This window comes from Oncorhynchus gorbuscha, linkage group LG09 (genome assembly GCF_021184085.1).
Source record: "Oncorhynchus gorbuscha isolate QuinsamMale2020 ecotype Even-year linkage group LG09, OgorEven_v1.0, whole genome shotgun sequence".
Taxonomy (NCBI): domain Eukaryota; kingdom Metazoa; phylum Chordata; class Actinopteri; order Salmoniformes; family Salmonidae; genus Oncorhynchus; species Oncorhynchus gorbuscha.
Window position 1 is genome coordinate 90,665,886 of NC_060181.1, and position 25,728 is coordinate 90,691,613.

The 25,728-nt window shown below is 44.6% G+C and overlaps 1 protein-coding gene across 1 annotated transcript; it reads left to right on the plus strand.

Moving 5' to 3' along the window:
- Positions 1-1,259: 1,259 nt before the first annotated feature.
- On the plus strand, positions 1,260-25,348 carry LOC124044473 (protocadherin-8-like). Its single transcript, XM_046364103.1, has 5 exons — positions 1,260-1,473; positions 21,075-23,464; positions 23,596-23,666; positions 24,502-24,629; positions 24,899-25,348. The coding sequence occupies exons 1-5, from the start codon at positions 1,260-1,262 to the stop codon at positions 25,249-25,251; spliced, it is 3,156 nt and encodes a 1,051-aa protein (XP_046220059.1). The 3' UTR covers positions 25,252-25,348.
- Positions 25,349-25,728: the final 380 nt, after the last annotated feature.

Genomic DNA, 25,728 nt, shown 5'->3' on the forward strand with positions numbered 1-25,728 from the left:
GGAGGACTGGCTGAGTTGTGTTCTGGAGGACTGGCTGGGTTGTGTTCTGGAGGACTGGCTGAGTTGTGTTCTGGAGGACTGGCTGGGTTGTGTTCTGGAGGACTGGCTGAATTGTGTTCTGGAGGACTGGCTGGGTTGTGTTCTGGAGGACTGGCTGGGTTGTGTTCTCTGCTTAGCCTTTCTGATTAGCCACTCTGCTTAGCCTTTCCGATTAGCCTCTCTGCTTAGCCTTTCTGATTAGCCTCTCTGATTAGCCTCTCTGCTTAGCCTCTCTGCTTAGCCTCTCTGCTTACCGGCACAATGGCAGGCTAGCCAGAGACTCAGCCCCTTAATGGAGTCCGCTATCACCAAGCACACTCCAAACATTCCCCGCACCGCAGGCCTCGTTCAGATTGGAATCCCTTAACTCCTCTCTGCACAGTGTGCACCGTAGGGAGACTGCTGATGGGAGCTGCTGATGCCCCTCAAAATATAATCTATTATTTCTGCTCTACGTAGACCAGCTCTCTCTTTTTTAATTTTCACTTCCTGTCGTCACTTCCTGTTGAACATGGAATGAGGGAGAGCTCAGTGTTTTGTTTTGAAAAGATTTGAGTCTTTTGAATAAGTTTGGTTACCTTTTGAGTTTGAATCCTGCGACGCTGTTGGCATCAGTTGCTGGGTCTTCTACTCTCTGTCCAGTGATCCTGTCCACCAAGGCTGGGTCTGAGGAGCTGTTTGGCGTAGGAGCTAGCCTACCTGCTAGCTAGCTGCCCATCAAGCTAGCAGGGTTTTTGAAAGGGCTTGAACGCAACCCACCACGCGGTTAGCCATTGTGGCTGGGACCACGGATTGTCCCGGGCTTGTGGCTGTCTAGATCCTTGCTGTTTGTTGTAGTTGTTTTCAACCTTCCCTGTGACCTGCCCTGTCTGGAACTGCGAGGAGTAACAGCGTAACCTAGTGTTGTTACCATGACAAAGGTAACGGGAGTGTGATTGAGGACAGTGTTGTCTCTATCACAGGTGAAAGATCTTTTAAACTAACAAAAATAGTTCTACAAGCAGTTGTTACAACAAGAGAATTGTTTCAAGTGTTTTGTCAAATTACTGGTGGAGTCAACTAATTAAAGAATGGACGACCTGACCAGAGAGGTCCAGGACCTGAAGAACAGTTTGCAGTTCTCCCAGGGTCAGCTCGATTAGTCCAACAGGAGAACGGTAAGATGACAGCAATCTGTCATTGAGAAAGACATCAGTTCTGTATGTGAATCCATTAAAACGATGATGGAGAAATCAGATTATCTCGATGGACAATCAAGGACAATCAAGGTGGAACAACCTGAATTTCAGAATCTCCACGAGACCAGGACGAAGTCAGAAGACAAAGTAAGGGAAATGTTCTCAGAGAAACTGAAGATGTACCACAGGAAGATTGAGGTGGAGCATGCCCAAAGGACTGGAAAACCCACCACCGCCCAGGTGACAGGTCCAGCCCGTTAGTGGTCAATTTCCTGAGGTTCAAGAACAAGGTAGCTGTTCCGGAAAGAGCCAAGAACTTGAGAGGAACGTATATCTTCATCAACGAGGTCTATCCTAAAGCTGTGCACCACAAGAGGAAATAACTTATATCAGCCATGGCAGCTGCCATAGAGCGTGGGGACATTGCTTACATCTGCTATGACAGGCTCATTGTCCATCCTCCTTCCCAAAAGCCTGGAAAGGATGAGAGAGCCAAGCCTATGGGTTTGTAGCTTCAACCCCGAGGTACACACACACACTTACACACACCAATTCCTTAATGGATTGCTGAATGTAAAAAAATATCTCTTGCTTTGTTTGCTCTTTTCCATATTTTGTCTATCTCTGATAAACTACACAGGAAAGGGCTGAAAATAGCCCATATTAATATATGTAGTGTCACGTCCTGGCCTTAGTTATCTTTGTTTTCTTTATTATTTTGGTTAGGTCAGGGTGTGACATGGGGGATTTCTGTGTTCCCTGGTCTAGGGGTTTTTGTATGTTTATGGGGCTGTTCCCTTTCTAGGTAGTTTGTATGTCTATGGTTGCCTAGATTGGTTCTCAATTAGAGGCAGCTGTCTATCGATGTCTCTGATTGGGAACCATATTTAGGCAGCCATATTCTGTGGGTACTTTGTGGGTGGTTGTCTTCTGTCTTTATGCCTATGCTCCAGATAGGACTGTTTCGGGTTTCACATTTATTGTTTTGTATTTTGTAGTGTTCGCGTTTATCGTCTATATTAAACATGTTGAACACTAAACACGCTGCATTTTGGTCCTCCTCTCCTTCAACGGAAGAAAACCGTTACATGTAGCCTCAGAAATGAGGTTCAGTAAATCAATAACTTGCAAACATCAGATAATATTCATGTATTAGCCATTTCTGAGACTCACTTAGATAATTAATTTGATGAAACAAGGATATAACATCTATTGAAGAGACAGGAATGCTTATGGGGGAGGGGTTGCTGTATATATTCAGAGTCATATCCCTGTAATGCTTAGAGAAGATTTTATGTCAAGCGTTCTTGAAGTGTTGTGGTTGCAGGTTCACCTGGCACATCTGAAGCCTTTTCTTTTGGGTTGTTGCTATAGACTAACAGGTGCTAACAGTCAGTAACTAAATAATGTGTGTGAAATGCTTGATAGGATATGTGATGTCAACAAAGTGGTCTACTTTCTTGGGGACCTTCTTATTGACTGGTTTTCATCAAGCTGTCCTCTCAAGAGGAAGCTTCTTACTGTAACCAGTGCCTGTAACCTGGTTCAGGTTATTAATCAACCTACCAGGGTGTTTACAAACACTAGAGGAACAAGATCATCTACATGTATTGATCACGTTTGTGTTAATACTGTATAGCTCGGTTCTAAAGCTGTATCTGTGCCCATTGGCTGCAGTGACCACGATACAGTGGCTATAACCAGGAAAGACAAAGTTCAAAATGCTGGGCCTAAAATAGTGTATTAGAGATCATATACAAGATTTTGTTGTGACTCTTATGTGGATGATGATAAACATATTTGTTGGTCTGATCTGATTAATAAGAAGCATCCAGACTCTGCACTTGAGGAATTTATGAAATTGCTTCAATTTTTAATAAACATGCACCTGTTAAGAAACAGACTGTTAGACATTTACATTTACATTTAAGTCATTTAGCAGACGCTCTTATCCAGAGCGACTTACAAATTGGTGCATTCACCTTATGACATCCAGTGGAACAGTCACTTTACAATAGTGCATCTAAATCTTAAAGGGGGGGGGGGGTGAGAGGGATTACTTTATCCTATCCTAGGTATTCCTTAAAGAGGTGGGGTTTCAGGTGTCTCCGGAATGTGGTGATTGACTCCGCTGTCCTGGCGTCGTGAGGGAGTTTGTTCCACCATTGGGGGGGCCAGAGCAGTTAGAACTGTTAAGGCTCCATGGATTGATGAGGAATTGAAAAACTGTATGGCTGAAAGAGATGGGGGGTGGGGGGGTGGGGGGTGGCTAATAGGTCTGGCTGCATATCTGACTGGCTGACTTATTACAAATAGAGAAAGTATGTGACTAACCTCAACAAAAAGATGAAGAAATGGTATCATGAAGCCAATATCAATGATACAAAGAATGATGGGACTTTAAAGTACTTTAAATGAAACGACGGGCAGAACGACAAACTGAACTCCATCTTTCATCCAATCAGATGGCTTTTATTTATCACCAAACCATTTGATGTTGACAATTATTTTAATAATTACTTCATTGGCAAAGTGGGCAAACTTAGGCAGGAAATGCCAACAACGAACAGTGAGCCATCATATTCACGTATAAAAAAAAGAATAATGAAAGAAAAACATAGCAAGTTAGAATTTTGTAAAGTTAGTGTGGGAGAGGTGGAAAAAAGGATTGTTATCGTTCAATAATGACAAACCTCCTGGCATTGACAACTTAGATTCAATAAAATACCATTTTATTGGTCACATATTTAACAGTCTGATGGCCTTGAGATAGATGCTGTTTTTCAGTCTCTGTCCATAATAAAGAGATGCTCTGCTTTTTTTGACACCACACTCCACAAAGCAAGACCTGCAGGCTCAAGTTTTATCTTATCTTGATTGTTGGTCAGTTATATGGTCAAGTGCTGCAAGGAAAGACCTTGTTAAGCTGCAGCTGGTCCAGAACAGAGTGACACATCTTGCTCTTCATTGTAATCAGAGGGCTAATATTACTATGCATGCCTGTCTCTCTTGGCTAAGAGTTGAGGAGAGACTGAATGCGTCACTTCCTGTTTTTATATCCCAAATTGATTGCATAGTCAACTTACACACAGCACTGACACACACACTTACCCCACCAGACATGCCACCAGGGGTCTTTTCACACTTTTCTGGGGTCTCCAGGCCCAGAATAAATTCAAGAAACGTACAGTATTATACAGAGCCACGAGTGCATGGAACTCCCATCTTATATAGTCCAAGTGAACAGCAAACCTGATTTAACAAATAAAGCAACACCTCACGGCACAACGCCTCTCCCCCATGTGACCTCCTTGTGTGTATTTATTGACATGTATGTTTAACTGATAGATGCACACACACACTACATGTTAATGTTTTTAAATGGATATCAATTGTAAAGTATGTTGTCTGTAATGTTGTTTTCGTTATGTGTCGGACCCCAGTAAGACGAGATGTTGGTGTCGGCTAATGGGGATCCTAATAAATCAACAACAACAAAAATGTATCTGTCTCTCTCTTCATAGCCGTCATTGAAAATGTCCTATCTAATATAAGTGTATGCGTGTGTGTGTGTGTGTGTGTGTGTGTGTGTGTGTGTGTGTGTGTGTGTGTGTGTGTGTGTGTGTGTGTGTGTGTGTGTGTGTGTGTGTGTGTGTGTGTGTGTGTGTGTGTGTGTGTGTGTGTGTCTGTGTATGTATGTATATATATATGCAGTAAATCTATTAGAGACGATTTGTTAGGGAGGATTTAAGTGTATGCGCAGTACTTAAACAAATTGCCAAGGACACATCTTTAAGGGCCTTATTTTGTCAGTAAAATAAATACTTTCCAGACAATAAACATTGTCATTATCAAGAATGATTCTACAATATACCCTGCAATATGTTTTCTGAGAAGGGTATATTTCTTGTGTTATATGTCCATTGTTATTAAACCTGAGCTCAACCTCTCCTTTCTCACACCAAACCAGCAACAAAATAAACATTTTCCAACAATCCAGCATACATTTTTCCAATGTGGAACCCCCATCTCAACGTTGCCATCTCCTGGTGTAACGAGAGGTTGTTTCTACAAAGGGATCAGCCTTCTGTATCGTCAAGCCTTGTGCCATATATGTTGAAGGGACTGATTACAGCCCTCAATGGACGGTTGGCCCAGGAGTCCACCCCCTGTGGCCAGTCCAATGGTGGCTGTCAGGCCCAGGTAGACTATGGATTGGTAAGGAGCCAGGGAAGGTGTTCACAGCCACGTCTTACCCAATCAGAGCCCAGTCAGAGTGTCATGTGACCCTGCCAATGAGAGGCTATTCACCAGCATCAGATAACATTGAGCAGGAAATTGCTTCAAGGAGAGGCAATATTTTTAGGATATAAATATCTAGCTCCATAATATATTCAGTGGGAAGGAGAAAAAAATCCTGGTCCTTGAAAATATACAAATTAGCATACATGCACAGACGCACGCATGTACACACACGCACACACACACACACACACACACACACACACACACACACACACACACACACACACACACACACACACACACACACACACACACACACACACACACACACACACACACACACACACACACACACACACATATCTCTCCTGCTTTTTAATAAAACAAGCATCCCACAAAGAATAAAATATATTCACCACCTGGCCAGCCAAACAAACAGTGATTTACCCTGCCTGATAGTCACTGACAGAAAGCTTCAAGGAATATACAGTGAATAGTGAGCACATTGCAGCTTCAGATAAAGAACATTGCGATATGGAAATGTGTAATTAAACTAGAATTTATACAAGCTGAACATGCCAGTTTGTAAATGTGGAAAATCCCAATTAAAATGGAATAAGAATAGTAATGTGTCGTGTAGAATATGTAATATGTATCAGTAATCAAAACATATTCCGTGGAATATCTTTGAAAGTAAAAGAGTACAAATATGTGCTGTGTACCTCTGATTTGCCAAGGTTCTCAGCTGTGTACCTCGAGGTGGTGAAATTCAATATAAACCATGAAATGTAAAGTCAACCTAATTGGATTGCAACATCCATCACAGAGGTCTACCAACACAGAGTGAAGGGCCCCGCTCTTCACACCCATAACGTTAGAACTGATTTCAAATAGACTCTGACGGCATTATGAATCCTTTTTTCAGTTCAGGAGCTCAAGTCCTATATCTCTCTCATTTTAATTAGCTTGTGTTCTGTTGCTATGATCTGCCAGGAGAAGACGTACTTTGAGACAGGTGCTTTACACACTTGTTAATGATTCATTAGTCGGCGTAGGTATTGATCAGAGACGGTATGTAATGTATATGTTGGAAAAGGGAAAAGGGCAGGTTAGTAGGAGGATTGGCTCGACGCCATTGTATGTCATTAGCCATGATGGCTCGGCAGCAGCAGGGAGGCCTGTGGCCTGGAGATGGCGTTCTCTCCCCTGGTTTTAAATACATTGATTCTCACGGCACTGGCACCATTTGATCGTCTTGTAAATTCTCACAATTGTAAAAAAAAATAATAATAATTGTGTGGATTATTTGTGCTACAAACGTGTCTGGAAATATTCTTTAGTGATGCACAATGTAATGTTATTATACTCTTTGACACTGAATAACTGCTTGTTGCTTGCCCCCCAAGTGGCACTGCATCTCAGTGCCAGAGGTGTCACTACAGTCCCTGGTTCAAATCCAGGCTGCATCACATCCGGCCATGATTGGCAGTCCCATTGGGCGGTGCACCATCGGCCCAGCGTCGTCCGGGTTTGGCCGGGGGTAGGCAGTCATTGGCAGTCCCATATGGCGGTGCACCATCATTCCGGGTTTGGCAGACTGTCCAGTCCCATATGGCGGTGCACCATTGGCCCAGCGTCGTTCGGGTTTGGGGTAGGCAGTCATTGGCAGTCCCATATGGGGTAGGCAGTCATTTGGCAGTCCCAGTCCCATGGCGGTGCACCATCGGCCCAGCGTCGTCCTGGTTTGGAGTCCGGCGGTGCACCATCGGCCCAGTCATTGGCAGTCCCATATGGCGGTGCACCATCGGCCCAGCGTCGTCCGGGTTTGGCAGTCCCATATGGCGGTGCACCATCGGCCCAGCGTCGTCCGGGTTTGGCCGGGGGTAGGCAGTCATTGGCAGTCCCATATGGCGGTGCACCATCGGCCCAGCGTCGTCCGGGTTTGGCCGGGGGTAGGCAGTCATTGGCAGTCCCATATGGCGGTGCACCATCGGCCCAGCGTCGTCCGGGTTTGGCCGGGGGTAGGCAGTCATTGGGAGTCCCATTGGGCGGTGCACCATCGGCCCAGCGTCGCGGTGCACCATCGGCCCAGCGTCGTCCGGGGGTTTGGCCCATTGGGGTACCATCGGCAGTCATTGGGAGTCCCATTGGGCGGTGCACCATCGGCCCAGCGTCATCCAGGTTTGGCTGGGGGTAGGCAGTCATTGGGAGTCCCATTGGGCGGTGCACCATTGGCCCAGCGTCGTCCGGGTTTGGCCGGGGGTAGGCAGTCATTGGGAGTCCCATTGGGCAGTGCACCATTGGCCCAGCGTCGTCCGGGTTTGGCCGGGGGTAGACTGTCATTGTAAATAAGAATTTGTTCGTAACTGAGATGCCTAGTTAAATAAAGGTTCAATTAAAAAATCACAATTGAACAGCTATTTTTTGAGGATGCGTTTGAGTTGATGGTAGTGTCTGTGTCATAGAAACAATGCTCTTTCAACAGATGAACAAAGAAGATTCACATTTCACTCCTCTGAAAAGAACATGACTTCACAAAGCTACAAAATACTAATTGTGACTAGAATCATTCTTTGAAGAAGAGGGAACTAGTTTTACAATGGGATTGGAGTAGAGGAGGGTTTGGGATGTTTACAGTACGATTTGTTCTAGAATAGAAGCGTCTCTTCTCACCTGTATTTTTAGAGGATTTACAACAACACAGTGTTTCTCTCTAAAGGTCTTTGTAGATGGAGCCTTCGGTGGCCAACATAAAGACATCCTAGAAACATGTTTGCATCCTCATTAATGCATTTGTTTCTATCCATTCACTTGAGCCATAATAGACAAATACATTTTTCACAAAAATAATTCATTAACACCATACTTGTGTTATGCATTTCATTACAATAATTGATCTTTGTTTTTACGTTTTCCTTGATGTATAAACATTGCATGTAACACACATTTCAGGAATAGCAAATTAGATTATTCCATTGTAGCTAACTTGCATGTTTACAACAAGACACAAGCTAGCCACAGACAAAGAGAATTAGCTAAACCATATGAGGACTAAGGGAAGAACTATAAAATGTGACAGAATGTGTGGTGTTACTCTGAATCGAATGCACAGCATTTGGCCAGTTGTATTGCGTTGGAGGCTGGCAGGGATGATCTGTGTTTTGGAGCTATGTGGACCCTGTGCCACACTACAGGACTCAGGAGACAACAGTGATCAGTAGCCAGGCTACAGAGACCACACCAGGCTACAGAGACCACTAGTCAGGCTACAGAGACCACTAGTCAGGCTACAGAGACTACTAGTCAGGCTACAGAGACCACTAGTCAGGCTACAGAGACCACTAGCCAGGCCAAAGAATCCACTAGTCAGGCTACAGAGACTACTAGTCAGGCTACAGAGACCACTAGCCAGGCCAAAGAATCCACTAGTCAGGCTACAGAGACCACTAGCCAGGCCAAAGAGACCACTAGCCAGGCTACAGAGTCCACTAGCCAGGCTACAGAGACCACTAGCCAGGCTACAGAGACCACTAGCCAGGCCAAAGAGACCCCTAGCCAGGCCAAAGAGACCACTAGCCAGGCTACAGAGTCCACTAGCCAGGCTACAGAGACCACTAGCCAGGCTACAGAGACCACTAGCCAGGCCAAAGAGACCCCTAGCCAGGCCAAAGAGACCACTAGCCAGGCTACAGAGACCACTAGCCAGGCTACAGAGACCACTAGCCAGGCTACAGAGACCACTAGCCAGGCTACAGAGTCCACTAGCCAGGCTACAGAGTCCACCAGTCACTCTACAGAGACCACTAGCCAGGCTACAGAGACCACTAGCCAGGCTACAGAGACCACTAGCCAGGCTACAGAGACCACTAGCCAGGCTACAGAGTCCACTAGCCAGGCTACAGAGTCCACCAGTCACTCTACAGAGTCCACTAGCCAGGCTACAGAGTCCACTAGCCAGGCTACAGAGTCCACTAGCCAGGCTACAGAGTCCACCAGTCACTCTACAGAGTCCACTAGCCAGGCTACAGAGTCCACTAGCCAGGCTACAGAGACCACTAGCCAGGCTACAGAGTCCACCAGTCACTCTACAGAGTCCACTAGCCAGGCTACAGAGTCCACTAGCCAGGCTACAGAGACCACTAGCCAGGCTACAGAGTCCACCAGTCACTCTACAGAGACCACTAGCCAGGCTACAGAGACCACTAGCCAGGCTACAGAGTCCACCAGTCACTCTACAGAGACCACTAGCCAGGCTACAGAGTCCACCAGTCAGGCCAAAGAGTCCACTAGTCAGGCTGATCTTCTGACACCTCCACATATGTTGCTCTCTCACTCCCACCCATTTGTCCCACTGACCGGGGGGCTACAACACACGGTTGAGGGATAAGCTTTAGCTTTATCTGGCTTTCAGACAGCCCAAATGGCTTACATTAAACATGGCCATCGCATATAACACATGGCCTCCCGTGGCCGGAGGAGTGACATGTATACCCCCCACTTAACAGACCATTTGAGGTGACAAGTAAAATGAGGAAACTGATGAGGAGATGTCTTTCAGCCTGTTTTCAGCCATTGGAATAATTTAAGATGAATTAACTGACTGATTCAGTATATTCAGAATAATCAATCATGTTTTGCATATTCCTTTTTCAAATCGTTCATATATAGATTTTTTTTTTTTGTGGAATTTGTATTTATTTAAATAAACAGTCCCCACAGAATCATATTTTATACATGTCAGCATACATTTACATTTACATTTAAGTCATTTAGCAGACGCTCTTATCCAGAGCGACTTACTGTCAACAACCTGTCATTTGTCGGGCTGTCATGTCAGTAAACTATTCAGGGTATCAAATACAGACAAACTTAACAGACAAACACTGCTTTATTCATTTTAAACCAAACCAGACCAGCACAGCATGAGCAGGAATACCTGAAAATGTTAAGCGTCTCATTGTATATGATGAAGTGGTAGCCTTACATCACCTGGCCTTGGCAAGGACACCGGTATAGAGCAGTATGAAACGTAGCTAACAGGAATGCTATCCAAAAGGTTATTATTTATATTCTGTTCAGGGACATTTTCTCCCAGTGACATATGCTAAAGGATTAATGCCTACGGTGTCACCAAAAGCCTGGTCCTGTGCCACGCCATCTTGGCTGTTCGGGCATTGTAAAAAAACACATTACAAGGTGGAGGAAGAAAGCAGGTTTGCCGTTTGGAGCCAAAACTGTCGTCAAATGGCCCATATTGGAATCAGTGTTATTAGAGAGACAGAGTTCCTAAAAATTGCTACTATGATTATTGTGTTATGGCCTGCCAAGAAGAAGATTAACATTATTCTTAACTTTAATTAAAATCCCTTCAGTCTACAGCAGATGGTCTAACCCATTAATCTACTCTAATGCTCTTACTGTCACCACACAGGTCCTAATCAAGCTGTGATCTGCCTTAATCACCAATCTTAAGTGGCAAACAAGTATCACTCCTAGGCTACTTTAAGAAAGAAAAAAAAGGTGCTATGTAGAACCGAAAAGGGTTCTTCAGCTGTCCCCATAGGAGAACACTTTGAATAACCCTTTTAGGTTCCAGGTAGAACCCTTTTGGGTTCCATGTCAAACCCTTTCCACAGAAGGTTCTACCTGGAACCCAAAAGGGTTCTACCTGGAACTAGAAAGGGTTCTTCTATGGGGACAGCCAAAGAACACATGTGGAACCCTATTCTCTAACAGTGTAGTAATAGAGATAAGTGTCATGTGTCATGTGTTTTTAATCTGCATTATCTGGGTTACTGTGACCCAATGTAGCACGCCACCAGAACCTGCTACTGTGACCCAATGTAGCACTCCACCAGAACCTGCTACTGTGACCCAATGTAGCACGCCACCAGAACCTGCTACTGTGACTCAATGTAGCACGCCACCAGAACCTGCTACTGTGACCCAATGTAGCACGCCACCAGAACCTGCTACTGTGACACAATGTAGCACGCCACCAGCACCTGTTACTGTTACCCAATGTTGCACTCCACCAGAACCTGCTACTGTGACCCAATGTAGCACGCCACCAGAACCTGCTACTGTGACCCAATGTAGCACGCCACCAGAACCCGCTACTGTGACCCAATGTAGCACGCCACCAGAACCTGCTACTGTGACACAATGTAGCACTCCACCAGAACCTGCTACTGTGACACAATGTAGCACTCCACCAGAACCTGCTACTGTGACCCAATGTAGCACGCCACCAGAACCTGCTACTGTGACCCAATGTAGCACGCCACCAGCACCTGTTACTGTTACCCAATGTAGCACGCCACCAGAACCTGCTACTGTGACCCAATGTAGCACGCCACCAGCACCTGTTACTGTTACCCAATGTAGCACTCCACCAGAACCTGCTACTGTGACCCAATGTAGCACGCCACCAGAACCTGCTACTGTGACCCAATGTAGCACGCCACCAGAACCTGCTACTGTGACACAATGTAGCACGCCACCAGAACCTGCTACTGTGACCCAATGTAGCACGCCACCAGAACCTGCTACTGTGACCCAATGTAGCACTACACCAGAACCTGCTACTGTGACTCAATGTAGCACGCCACCAGAACCTGCTACTGTGACTCAATGTAGCACGCCACCAGAACCTGCTACTGTGACCCAATGTAGCACTCCACCAGAACCTGCTACTGTGACTCAATGTAGCACGCCACCAGAACCTGCTACTGTGACCCAATGTAGCACGCCACCAGAACCTGCTACTGTGACCCAATGTAGCACGCCACCAGAACCTGCTACTGTGACCCAATGTAGCACGCCACCAGCACCTGTTACTGTTACCCAATGTAGCACGCCACCAGAACCTGTTACTGTGACCCAATGTAGCACGCCACCAGCACCTGTTACTGTTACCCAATGTAGCACTCCACCAGAACCTGCTACTGTGACCCAATGTAGCACGCCACCAGAACCTGCTACTGTGACCCAATGTAGCACGCCACCAGAACCTGCTACTGTGACACAATGTAGCACGCCACCAGAACCTGCTACTGTGACCCAATGTAGCACGCCACCAGAACCTGCTACTGTGACCCAATGTAGCACTACACCAGAACCTGCTACTGTGACTCAATGTAGCACGCCACCAGAACCTGCTACTGTGACTCAATGTAGCACGCCACCAGAACCTGCTACTGTGACCCAATGTAGCACTCCACCAGAACCTGCTACTGTGACTCAATGTAGCACGCCACCAGAACCTGCTACTGTGACCCAATGTAGCACGCCACCAGAACCTGCTACTGTGACCCAATGTAGCACGCCACCAGAACCTGCTACTGTGACCCAATGTAGCACGCCACCAGAACCTGCTACTGTGACCCAATGTGGCACACCACCAGAACCTGTTACTGTGACCCAATGTGGCACACCACCAGAACCTGTTTCTGTGACCCAATGTAGCACGCCACCAGCACCTGTTACTGTGACCCAATGTGGCACACCACCAGCACCTGTTACTGTGACCCAATGTGGCACACCACCAGCACCTGTTACTGTGACCCAATGTGGCACACCACCAGCACCTGTTACTGTGACCCAATGTGGCACGCCACCAGAACCTGTTACTGTTACCCAATGTAGCACGCCACCAGCACCTGTTACTGTTACCCAATGTAGCACGCCACCAGCACCTGTTACTGTGACCCAATGTAGCACGCAACCAGCACCTGTTACTGTTACCCAATGTAGCACGCAACCAGCACCTGTTACTGTGACCCAATGTAGCACGCCACCAGCACCTGTTACTGTGACCCAATGTGGCACACCACCAGCACCTGTTACTGTGACCCAATGTGGCATACCACCAGAACCTGCTACTGTTACCCAATGTAGCACGCCACCAGAACCTGTTACTGTTACCCAATGTAGCACGCCACCAGCACCTGTTACTGTGACCCAATGTGGCATACCACCAGAACCTGCTACTGTTACCCAATGTAGCACTCCACCAGAACCTGCTACTGTTACCCAATGTGGCGCGCCACCAGAACCTGCTACTGTGACCCAATGTGGCACGCCACCAGCACCTGCTACTGTGACCCAATGTGGCATACCACCAGAACCTGCTACTGTTACCCAATGTGGCATACCACCAGAACCTGTTACTGTGACCCAATGTAGCACGCCACCAGCACCTGTTACTGTGACCCAATGTGGCATACCACCAGAACCTGCTACTGTGACCCAATGTGGCACGCCACCAGCACCTGTTACTGTGACCCAATGTGGCACGCCACCAGCACCTGTTACTGTGACCCAATGTGGCACGCCACCAGAACCTGTTACTGTGACCCAATGTGGCACACCACCAGAACCTGTTACTGTGACCCAATGTGGCACGCCACCAGAACCTGCTACTGTGACCCAATGTGGCACACCACCAGAACCTGCTACTGTTACCCAATGTAGCACGCCACCAGAACCTGTTACTGTTACCCAATGTAGCACGCCACCAGCACCTGTTACTGTGACCCAATGTGGCACACCACCAGAACCTGTTACTGTGACCCAATGTGGCACACCACCAGAACCTGTTACTGTGACCCAATGTGGCACACCACCAGAACCTGTTACTGTGACCCAATGTGGCACACCACCAGAACCTGTTACTGTGACCCAATGTGGCACACCACCAGAACCTGTTACTGTGACCCAATGTGGCACACCACCAGAACCTGTTACTGTGACCCAATGTGGCACACCACCAGCACCTGTTACTGTGACCCAATGTAGCACGCCACCAGAACCTGTTACTGTGACCCAATGTAGCATACCACCAGAACCTGTTACTGTGACCCAATGTAGCACGCCACCAGAACCTGTTACTGTGACCCAATGTAGCATACCACCAGCACCTGTTACTGTGACCCAATGTAGCATACCACCAGAACCTGTTACTGTGACCCAATGTAGCATACCACCAGAACCTGTTACTGTGACCCAATGTAGCATACCACCAGAACCTGCTACTGTTACCCAATGTAGCACGCCACCAGAACCTGTTACTGTTACCCAATGTAGCACGCCACCAGCACCTGTTACTGTGACCCAATGTGGCACACCACCAGAACCTGTTACTGTGACCCAATGTGGCACACCACCAGAACCTGTTACTGTGACCCAATGTGGCACGCCACCAGAACCTGTTACTGTGACCCAATGTGGCACACCACCAGAACCTGTTACTGTGACCCAATGTGGCACACCACCAGAACCTGTTACTGTGACCCAATGTGGCACACCACCAGAACCTGTTACTGTGACCCAATGTGGCATACCACCAGAACCTGTTACTGTTACCCAATGTGGCATACCACCAGAACCTGTTACTGTTACCCAATGTGGCATACCACCAGAACCTGTTACTGTTACCCAATGTAGCATACCACCAGAACCTGCTACTGTGACCCAATGTGGCATACCACCAGAACCTGCTACTGTGACCCAATGTAGCACGCCACCAGAGTAGACCGTGAAGGAAATAGTCTCATCACTAATGATGCATGGCTACACTCTTAGAAATAGGGTTCCTAAAGAGTTCTAAAGGGGTTCTATGTGGAGGGATAGGGTTCTACCAAGAACCCTTTTGATCAGAAGAACCTTTGAAGGAAGACAAAGGTTCTTTGGAAGGCAAAGGGTTCATCCAAACTGTTTTTCGGAAAAAGTCTGCTTTGATGATTCTTTGGAAGGCAAGAAGAGTTCTGCATTGAACCATATATAATATTTTATCTGTGTTTTTGCATTTACATTGATTAGTTCATGTATTTTATGCTACACAAAAATAAATAACATACGTGCATCTAAACTAATCCAATGTGTTGGATTTATTGCACCAGTTACTGAGATGGTTGTTCCAGTTTAGAGGGATTGAGGTAGTCTCAGTATTTAATCTACCCTACCTTGGCAGTCATTCTGAAAGCATGTTTAGGTTGATTACAATTCCACCTGTTGGATATCCCAACTCTGGTTGGATTCCAATTGGAATTATACTTCACTTTGCCAGCCAGTATAATGTGACTTTCAGGCCTGATGTGGCCTGAAAACCAGGAGATTCCTAGCACAACTGTGTTATGGTATAACTATGACAAAGAAAGGCTTTATGATATATGTTAGGTATTGTAATAAATCATAACATCTTTAAAGCTGGTTGGACTGTTCATAGAGGGTTCTAGGAAGAACCCTCCAAAGATAAAAGGGTTCTCAGAAGAACCCTTCATACGCGGTTCCAGGAAGAACCTTTAGATGATAAAATGGTTCATGGAAGAACCCTTCATAGAGGGTTCTAGGTAGAACCATATACAGGGGTTCTTTGAAGAAAGGGTTCTACCCAGCACCAAAAATGGTTCCAAAGAACCGAAGAACCCTGTATGGTTGTATTTAGCATATTCTCTTCTAGGAGTGTATGATGTATTTTTTTTTTCAAGAATTGTGAGGTAAAATAAGGTTTTTGATTGATGACTGATAGTATTATGCAGACAACAGTTCCCCTGTTTAGCGTTTTGTCAGAATAAATTAATTGTTCCCTCACTGGTTTTGATCAAACATTAGGTTGATTCAAGAATTGCTGGTCGTTAACCTTCGAAAAATATGGCCATGCGAAATTCCACAAGTGCGCGTGAGTGGTAGATAAGATTAACTCCTAAGCCTCTTAGTGACAAACAACTAATTGGGCACAAGTATCAATCAAACTCATTCACATTAGCCATGAAATCCTGGATTTCCACACCCGGTCAGTCTGGAGGCAAAAGAGAGTACTGGGTAGAGGGCTTCTGGTCTTCCCAGTCTGCTTGTCCTGGGTAAAGGGCTTATGGTCTTCCCAGTCTGCTTGTCCTGGGTAGAGGGCCTCTGTCTGTCCAGTCTGCCTGTCCTGGGTAGAGGGCCACTGGTCTTCCCAGTCTGCCTGTCCTGGGTAGAGGGCCTCTGGTCTTCCCAGTCTGCCTGTCCTGGGTAGAGGGCCTCTGGCCTGCGCAGTCTGCCTGTCCTGGGTAGAGGGCCTCTGGCCTGCCCAGTCTGCTTGTCCTGGGTAGAGGGCCTCTGGTCTGCCCAGTCTACCTGTTCCCAGTCTGCCTGTTTCCAGTCTGTCTGTCCTGGGTAGACGGCCTCTGGTCTGCCCAGTCTACCTGTTCCCAGTCTGCCTGTTTCCAGTCTGCCTGTCCTGGGTAGAGGGCCTCTGGTCTGCCCAGTCTGCCTGTCCTGGGTAGAGGGCCTCTGTCTGCCCAGTCTGCATGGAGAGGAAAGACGTCATCTGCAATCTCTTCCAATGCTCCCAAAACTCAAACATGTTTATTCACACAAATGTAAACATGTTTTCTTTGACTATCATTCATTATTTAGTACTTTAATTATTCATGAAAAGACACACTGATGTACACTGTACAGTAGACTCAATTAATACTGTATAACAATATTATGCCTTGCAATTGTACAAGTTAACGTAAGTCGGGAGCACCTTTACACAACCCTTTATACATTTCTTCACATGTTAATCAAAATTACTCCTTCAGTTCTGTTGGTGAATTAGCTTCAGCGGTGGTGGGAGTATAGCCCGAGAACAATTCCCGTGAATCTGTCAAATTCGTTCAGTTAGCAAGTTATGACAGCCTTTGGTTATCGCATTCCTCTCCTCTCTGTTACTATGGATGAACCATGAGCACAGTGCAATATTATAACATCACTAATCACAGATCAGACTGTGCATGAGCTTATTTCAGAAGCTTACTGACAGTCTTTCAGGGTATTGTTTGTTTATGGAGAATCAAACAATGGGCTTAGAAGCTCCAGTCGAGTCCCAACATGAGGGCCCATGTGATGGACAGTATAAACACAGCATGGACTAAGACTGTGAGTTCAATGGAACTAGTAGATCAATATATGTCATGGAAATATTTGCACAAGACAGGTTATAATATTGATGGATCATTTATATGAACTTGTTGAAACAATATGTGCAAGGATGAGATGGCAAGTCACTTGTAGCTGTGAGCTCAATTCAACTGAACCAGCATCTCTGTGAGCTCAATTCAACTGAACCAGCATCTCTGTGAGCTCAATTCAACTGAACCAGCATCTATATGAGCTCAATTCAACTGAACCAGCATCTCTGTGAGCTCAATACAACTGAACCAGCATCTCTGTGAGCTCAATTCAACTGAACCAGCATCTATATGAGCTCAATTCAACTGAACCAGCATCTCTGTGAGCTCAATTCAACTGAACCAGCATCTCTGTGAGCTCAATTCAACTGAACCAGCATCTCTGTGAGCTCAATTCAACTGAACCAGCATCTATATGAGCTCAATTCAACTGAACCAGCATCTCTGTGAGCTCAATTCAACTGAACCAGCATCTCTACGAGCTCAATTCAACTGAACCAGCATCTCTGTGAGCTCAATTCAACTGAACCAGCATCTATATGAGCTCAATTCAACTGAACCAGCATCTCTGTGAGCTCAATTCAACTGAACTAGCATCTCTACGAGCTCAATTCAACTGAACCAGCATCTCTGTGAGCTCAATACAACCGAACCAGCATCTATATGAGCTCAATTCAACTGAACCAGCATCTCTGTGAGCTCAATTCAACTGAACCAGCATCTCTACGAGCTCAATTCAACTGAACCAGCATCTCTGTGAGCTCAATTCAACTGAACCAGCAACTACATGAGCTCAATTCAACTGAACCAGCATCTCTGTGAGCTCAATACAACCGAACCAGCATCTATATGAGCTCAATTCAACAGAACCAGCATCTACATGAGCTCAATTCAACTGAACCAGCATCTCTGTGAGCTCAATTCAACTGAACCAGCATCTCTGTGAGCTCAATTCAAATGAACCAGCATCTCGATGAGGTCAATTCAACTGAATCAGCATCTCTATGCTTGCACAGTATAAATGACATACTAATGGTTTTAGGTACTGTAAAAACTTCTCAGATTTTTCATAATAAGTTTTTCAGTTTTCAGAATAAGAAGTTTTTATGTGAGTGAGCAGACACTGCTGTAGTCATTGGTATGGGTGGTTCAGTTTTGATTGAATTCCAGCCAGTTTAATTGATGGTGCAGTTGACAGCTAAAAACTAGCCTCAAGCTATCACATTCTCTAATGTCGACTACCTCATGCTAAATTCTCTTCACCTCTTTTAACCAGAGTCAGTAGACCAACAAATGCTTAATGCCCCGGTGACTCTTTTTAAGTGTGTCGTTTTTACCACCTTCTTGCGCTTGCTCCATTGGGTGGCTCAGACAGATTTAGCTGCAACTTAAGGGGAAGGTGTCAGTCAGGCCTGAGCCCTTTGAAGCCAAAAACAGTCTATTTTTTTTTAAATCAACACACACTAATCACCCATATGTTTGTCGTCAACAGACAGTTTAAAACTTCACATGAATGCAGTTCTGGTAGACTACTAGTAGACTATGCCCCAATTATTGTTGTGGGCTAGTGTAACTATGTGACTATTCTCATGTTGAATTAAAGTGGGCTCGCGAGTGGCGCAGCGGTCTAAGGCACTGCATCTCAGTGCTAGAGGCGTCACTACAGACTCTGGTTTGATGCCAGGCTGTATCACAACCGGTCCCATAGGGTGGTGCACAATTGGCCCAGTGTCGTCTGGTTATGGTTTGGCCGGGGTAGCCCATCAAAATTAAATAAGAATTAGTTCTTAAACTGACTTGCCTATTTAAAACTTTTTAAAATAAAGGTAGACTTGTTTAAGGAATTTTTTCAAACTCGTATTATGTCCAGCACCACACCAGTATGTAAATATGCAAAACGTATGCATTTATAAGTTCTTCTAGTTAAGAGGATTAGAAGAAAGGTTCTAAATCAAGTTAATTTCTAATTGATTTTGATCTCATACGGTTGGAAAATCACTGTTTTATTATGTTAATACTTTTGATGACATCATCCTTTTTAATGTTACATTTCGTTTTCGCATATATAGAATCCGGTATGGTGCTGGAGATAATGAATGTAAGGTTGAAAATGGCTTTTTGAGTATTACAATCGGTGGCTTACAACATAAAAGTACTAAAATGCCATAATATTATTGGGTAGTGAATACATGGTGAACAAAGTATTCTGCGTATTTACAGTGAATATTTTAATTTTTTTTTATCTTTATTTAACCTGGCAAGTCAGTTAAGAACATATTCTTATTTTCAATGATGTCCTAGGAACAGTGGGTTAACTGCCTGTTCAGGGGCAGAATGACAGATTTGTACCTTGTCAGCTGAGGGATTCGAACTTGCAACCTTTTGGTTACTAGTCCAACGCTCTAACCACTAGGCTACCCTGCCGCCATGGTACATATATTTTAGGTAAACGGTTTTGATGATGATTTTTTTTCTGTATTCATAAACAGACCAACACATCAGTCTAAAATAACCTCTGAATGAAAGTCATTTATTCAGATGGGAAAAGCCCAACTAGGTTAAAGATCTATTGAAGAAATGCTAATATACATGCTAATACACATGCTAATATGCATGCTAATATACATGCTTCACTGTAAGGAAGTTTTTTTCTTACCATTATCAAATGACATTACCACACTCTAAAAAATGCTGGGTTGTTTGTTTGACCCGACAGCTGGGTTGAAGGAGTTGGGCTGATTTCTTAAAAATAAAATAAAATAGAGCAAGAATAGGTTGGTGAAGAAGGGTTATTGAGAGATGACCCAGTGGGTCTTATCAGAAGACTGGAGACGTAGTTTAGTAGGGATGTGGCTTTCAGATTGTTAATTTTAGCCACCTGTGAGAGTAGTCATCTGTTCTGTTGTATAGTTATCACATGTTAAGTTTAAACATGAACTTTGTTGTCGCTTCAATGAGGCTTACAGAATTGTATGAGTTCCCTAAAAACCTGCAAATCCCATTGTTAGATTAGATACCACTTTATTAAAATAGTAAAAAATAATCTTAATATTCTATAAAATTGTGTAAAATGCAACAACAAAAATGTTTTACATGATGAACAAGAAATACATTTACTCTCACGGGTGGTCAATAAGATCTATCTGAAAGCCACACCCCTTAATAAACAATGTCTCCTGATAATAACCTAAGGGTTACATTTAAAAAGACCGAGCTGCTAGGTCAACCCAGCATTAAAGTATAAAATACCCAACTAATGGTTAAATTAACCCAGGTTTGGGTAATCCCAACAACCCAACATGTTGGGTTATTCACCCAACCCAACTGGCTGGTTCAAAAATAACTCAGCATGTGTTCTGTCCAATAGCCACTGCTGGGTTACCAAAGAACCCAAATCAGGTTCTTTTTAGCCCAGCATTTTTTAGAGTGCACTGTATTTAAAAAGACCATTTGCACACTGTCGAGGAGAAGGGTGGTAGCAATTGGCGCCAGCTGGAAAGCAAACGTGCCCCATTTGGCTGGCCAGTTCAATGCCATTGGTCCGTGAGTCAACTAATTTGCATAAATCAAGGTTTATAGATCAACGCTCTCTTTGGACCATATCCAATCCAGTTGCTCGTGGCAAGGGAGCTCAACATCACAACAAGTTTACTTGCAGCTCGCTTTCTTTAAGACGTTTTCTGTCATCGTCATTGTACTTTAAAATGGGATTCTGCGGGTTTCGAGGAGTTGGAGAGTGCGTGGTGTTTGCTATTCTGTTCTACTCGGTTCAGTCTACGACTACAAGGTACTTATGAAGAGGATGCGCCCGGGACAGAGATTGGAAATCTGTCTCAGGATTTAAAGATAGACCCAGCTGAGGACCCTCAAACATCTTTCCGCTTCATGCAGGAGAACAATTCGTGTGTGATTCAAATGAGGGAGATTGATGGACTTTTAACTGTTGGGGAAACAATTGACCGGGAGCAGCTGTGCCCGAGGTCCCCGCGCTGTTTTGTCACCTTCGACATAGTTGCCTTCTCCAAAGAAAAGTTTCAGCTGATTCACGTAGAGATCGAGATAAGGGACATAAACGACAATTCACCCCAGTTTCTCCACAACGAGACGACCCTTGAAATATCCGAGAATGTTCAGCTGGACTCCCGATTCCCGTTGGACATCGCTGTTGACCATGATGTCGGCAATAACTACATCCAAAGTTACCATATCTCTCCCTCCAGCCATTTCATAGTTGATGTGCGCAGCAGAGAGGATGGAGTGAAGTATGCTGAACTTGTGCTTGTGAAAGCAATGGACAGAGAGGCTGAAGATTCCTATACAGTTGAAGTGACGGCAACAGATGGCGGAGAGCCACCCAGGTCCGGATCAATGACTATTCATATCAAAGTGCTAGATTTTAATGACAACAGCCCAACGTTTGAGCACAACTCACTAAAAGTTGAACTTTACGAGGATTCTCCTGTAGGTTACCAAGTGCTTAAGGTGCATGCGTTTGATCCAGATGCTGGTATCAATGGCGAGGTAGTGTATGGATTTGTAGAAGACACATCATCTGAAGCAATGCGTATTTTTAATATAGACCGGATTTCCGGTGCTGTAACTTTAAAAACGTTGGTTGATTACGAGAAGAAGATATCCCATGAACTGAAAATTAAAGCATCCGATTTAGGCACTAATTCTATTCCATCGACTTGCAAAGTGATTGTTGATGTCGTAGATGTAAATGATAACGCACCAGAAATCACCATCAAGCCAAAGACCGCGACGAGTGACGATGTGGCTTACATCACGGAGGCAGCAGCGGAGGAAAGTTTTGTGGCACTAATCAGCACCTCGGACAGTGACTCTGGCTCGAACGGTTACGTGCGCAGTAGCCTACACGGGCACGAACATTTCAAGTTACAACAGGCCTACGGGGACAGTTTTATGATTGTAACAACCACCACTTTAGATAGAGAAACGATCCCAGAGTATAACCTCACTGTAGTGGCTGAAGACCTTGGAACTCCTCCTTTCAAAACCATCAAGCAGTATACCATCAGAGTGACGGACGAGAACGACAACGCCCCCCTCTTCAGTAAATCCATTTATGAAGTTTCTGTCCTGGAAAATAATATTCCCGGGTCATATATAACTACTGTTGTAGCACGGGACCTTGATCGGGGTAAAAACGCCAAAGTGTCATATAAACTCATAGACTCAGAGGTTGTCGGGGAGGCTTCCATTTCGACGTACGTGTCTATAGACCCAGTGTCAGGGTCATTGTATAGCCTGAGATCTTTCGATTTTGAAACGCTCCAGCAGATTGAATTAACCATCCAGGCTGACGACAAGGGCTCACCTCAACTGTCAAGCACATCCGTGATCAGAATCAAAGTGGTTGATCAGAACGACAACTATCCCTATTTTACCTTTCCCGTTATGCTTAATGACTCTGCTGAAATTCCTCTTCCTGTCAATGCACCATTGGGGTATCTGGCACTACGGGTCCAAGGTCAGGATGAGGATGAGGGTATGAATGGTGAGCTCAGCTACAGAATCGTACAAGGTGACTCTAAGATATTTTCAATCAATAAAGACACTGGAGAAATAGCTTTAAAACAGGGTCTGGCCTCTGCTATTGGAGACGTGTTGGAAATCAAGATTGCACTGAGTGACAGTGGGAGATCCCCTCTCTCCAGCAGTGCCACCATTCACTTTGTTGTCTCAGACTTGCAGCTCTCAGACGACCAACTTGTCACTGTATTACGGTCAACTGATGAGGAAAGCGCAGGCTTGGATATTTCAGTAGTAGTAATCATTATACTCGGCGGGGGTTGTACTCTGCTGCTGATTGCCATAGCAATTGTTGTTATCACATGCAAACTGAACCGAGGAGGGAAGGACCATGACTCCAAGAGAGACGTGACTCACAGCCTGTTTGACTCCAGGCATCATCCCAGGCTCAACTCTGCAGAACCCAACGTGTTTGGTGACCCAAGAGGTTTCCTCAATGAAAGGACTTCTTCATCTCTTGATGAGTCCAGCCTATATGAAGAGAAAAGTGGAGAGTTGGAGTCCCAGGTGGGTGAATAATTTGATTCCGTTTCAATAGTGTTTGAATACAACTGCACACATTAAAGTGTTGTACTACTCCTGATCCATGTAGCTGAAATGAATTCCCTTCCTGTTCTCTCTTGTGTTTGCTCTTTTAGATGTTCCTGCCTCCCAAGCCTTTCCAACCATCATCTGTGTGGCAAGGGGACAAATACTACCCGCAAATTAGGTAAGAATAAGATCACATTGATCATATTTGGAATGACGTCCATTTTAATCACTATTATTATTTTTCTCCCAATTTTTTTTAAATTTACATAACCAGTCACTGGAAGGTACTTAACATTCCGTATGCATACTTCATGTGATCACAGTGGTTGTCCAGTGAGAGGGGGTGGGAGGTTGCAGTGGGGGAGTGGGTGGGGGATGCTCATAAGAGAGAGGAGGGAAATAAAGCAAACATCAGTAGTCAGACACAGTAGTGCGGTGGCTAATATATTAGCAGTGGCTAATATGTTTGTTTCTATTAGCAGTGGCTAATCAAATCAAATCAAATCAAATTTATTTATATAGCCCTTCGTACATCAGCTGATATCTCAAAGTGCTGTACAGAAACCCAGCCTAAAACCCCAAACAGCAAACAATGCAGGTGTAAAAGCACATGTTTGTTTCTATTAGCAGTGGCTAATATGTTTGTTTCTATTAGCAGTGGCTAATATGTTTGATTCTATTAGCAGTGGCTAATATTGTAATAAATATTGTAATATATGCCATTTAGCAGACGCTTTTATCCAAAGCGACTTACAGTCATGCATAATTCTGTTTGGTCCCGGGGATCGAACCCACTACCCTGGCGTTACAAGCGCCATGCTCTACCAACTGAGCTATTCTATTAGCAGTAGCTAATATGTTTGATTCTATTAGCAGTGGCTAATATGTTTGATTCTATTAGCAGTGGCTAATTTGTTTGATTCTATTAGCAGTGGCTAATATGTTTGTTTCTATTAGCAGTGGCTAATATGTTTGATTCTATTAGCAGTGGCTAATATGTTTGTTTCTATTAGCAGTGGCATCGACCAGCAAAGCGTGAAGGACAGTGGAAAAGGAGACAGTGACTTCAATGACAGTGACTCTGACATCAGTGGGGAAGGAGGCAAGAAGAACCTTCGCACTTTCCAGCCCTGGGCCAAAGGTGAGTTTACGACCTTCACAATTTAGTACTGCAATTTTACAGTTCCTCGTAGCAGAATGATGAAGAGAACAGTTGACATTTTTATAGCTCTATATAGCACTGAAACTGCAGCGGGATTCCACTGTGTCGGGATAACTCTCCCCTTCCACCACCAAAGTGTAGAACCCACCTGGCTATGTAACCCAGCAACAGTGAATGACTCTCAGTCACTTTGATTCTTTACTCCTTGGGCTTGGAAAGTAATTCTGTATGGGTGTGTTCTATGTCAGGTTCATTCCACGCCACTAACACCCTCGCTGTGGATTGCCAAGGCACTTACTGTGTAATTCCAACCCAAAGCTTCCAGGCTCCCAGAGACAATGCATACACAATAGGTTTTATCCAAGCACCGGTCTACAACAATGCGCATGCCTATCCCCACTCCTGGAAAGACTCCGGCTACAACACGAGCATTCCCAAAGCAAGAAACACCATGCAGACATTCTCTAATCACACCGGCACCCTCCCATCTTACTTCACACATCAAAAGAGACAATCTCCTGCCGGACTTGATGAAATTCAAGAGCACAACCAAGATATTACTACAATGGCAACCATATCTGAAGTTGCCACCATTTTGTAAATAACCTGCCAAGTAAATATACAATTGGATTTGTATAGATACTGTAGTATTTAGCAGATACTGGTCAAAGTAGACGATGCAATATGGATGAAAAGGAACTTAACGTGTATATTTTTTTTTAACTGAATGTATATATTTTTTATTTGATTCAATTATGAAGATGTATATATTGATTTTTATGTCTTATTGTATGAACATGTTTGTGAAAAATGTGTTTTGTTTTATGAATAAACACTATGTTGAAACAATGTGAGATGTGTATTATGAGATAAGATAATTACACCATGCCTGTGGCCTCGTATGGTCACACACCAAGAACTTCACTCACTTGTCAGGACTTTCTCATTAACTTAATATATAATGTTTAATATGTGAATGATAAGCTATATAAACAAGCAATTTTTATTATATTGGCTTACAGAAGAAACTGAATCAATATGCATCTAAGCAAAGTCCACTATGATGGCAAACAGTGTC

Excerpts from the sequence above, each read along its gene's own strand:
- LOC124044473 (XM_046364103.1), top strand. The coding sequence starts at position 1,260 with ATGATGGAGAAATCAGATTATCTCGATGGACAATCAAGGACAATCAAG. Across the intron at positions 23,465-23,595 it reads GTGGAGAGTTGGAGTCCCAG|ATGTTCCTGCCTCCCAAGCC; the intron begins GTGGGTGAATAA and ends TTGCTCTTTTAG. Across the intron at positions 23,667-24,501 it reads AAATACTACCCGCAAATTAG|CAGTGGCATCGACCAGCAAA; the intron begins GTAAGAATAAGA and ends TGTTTCTATTAG.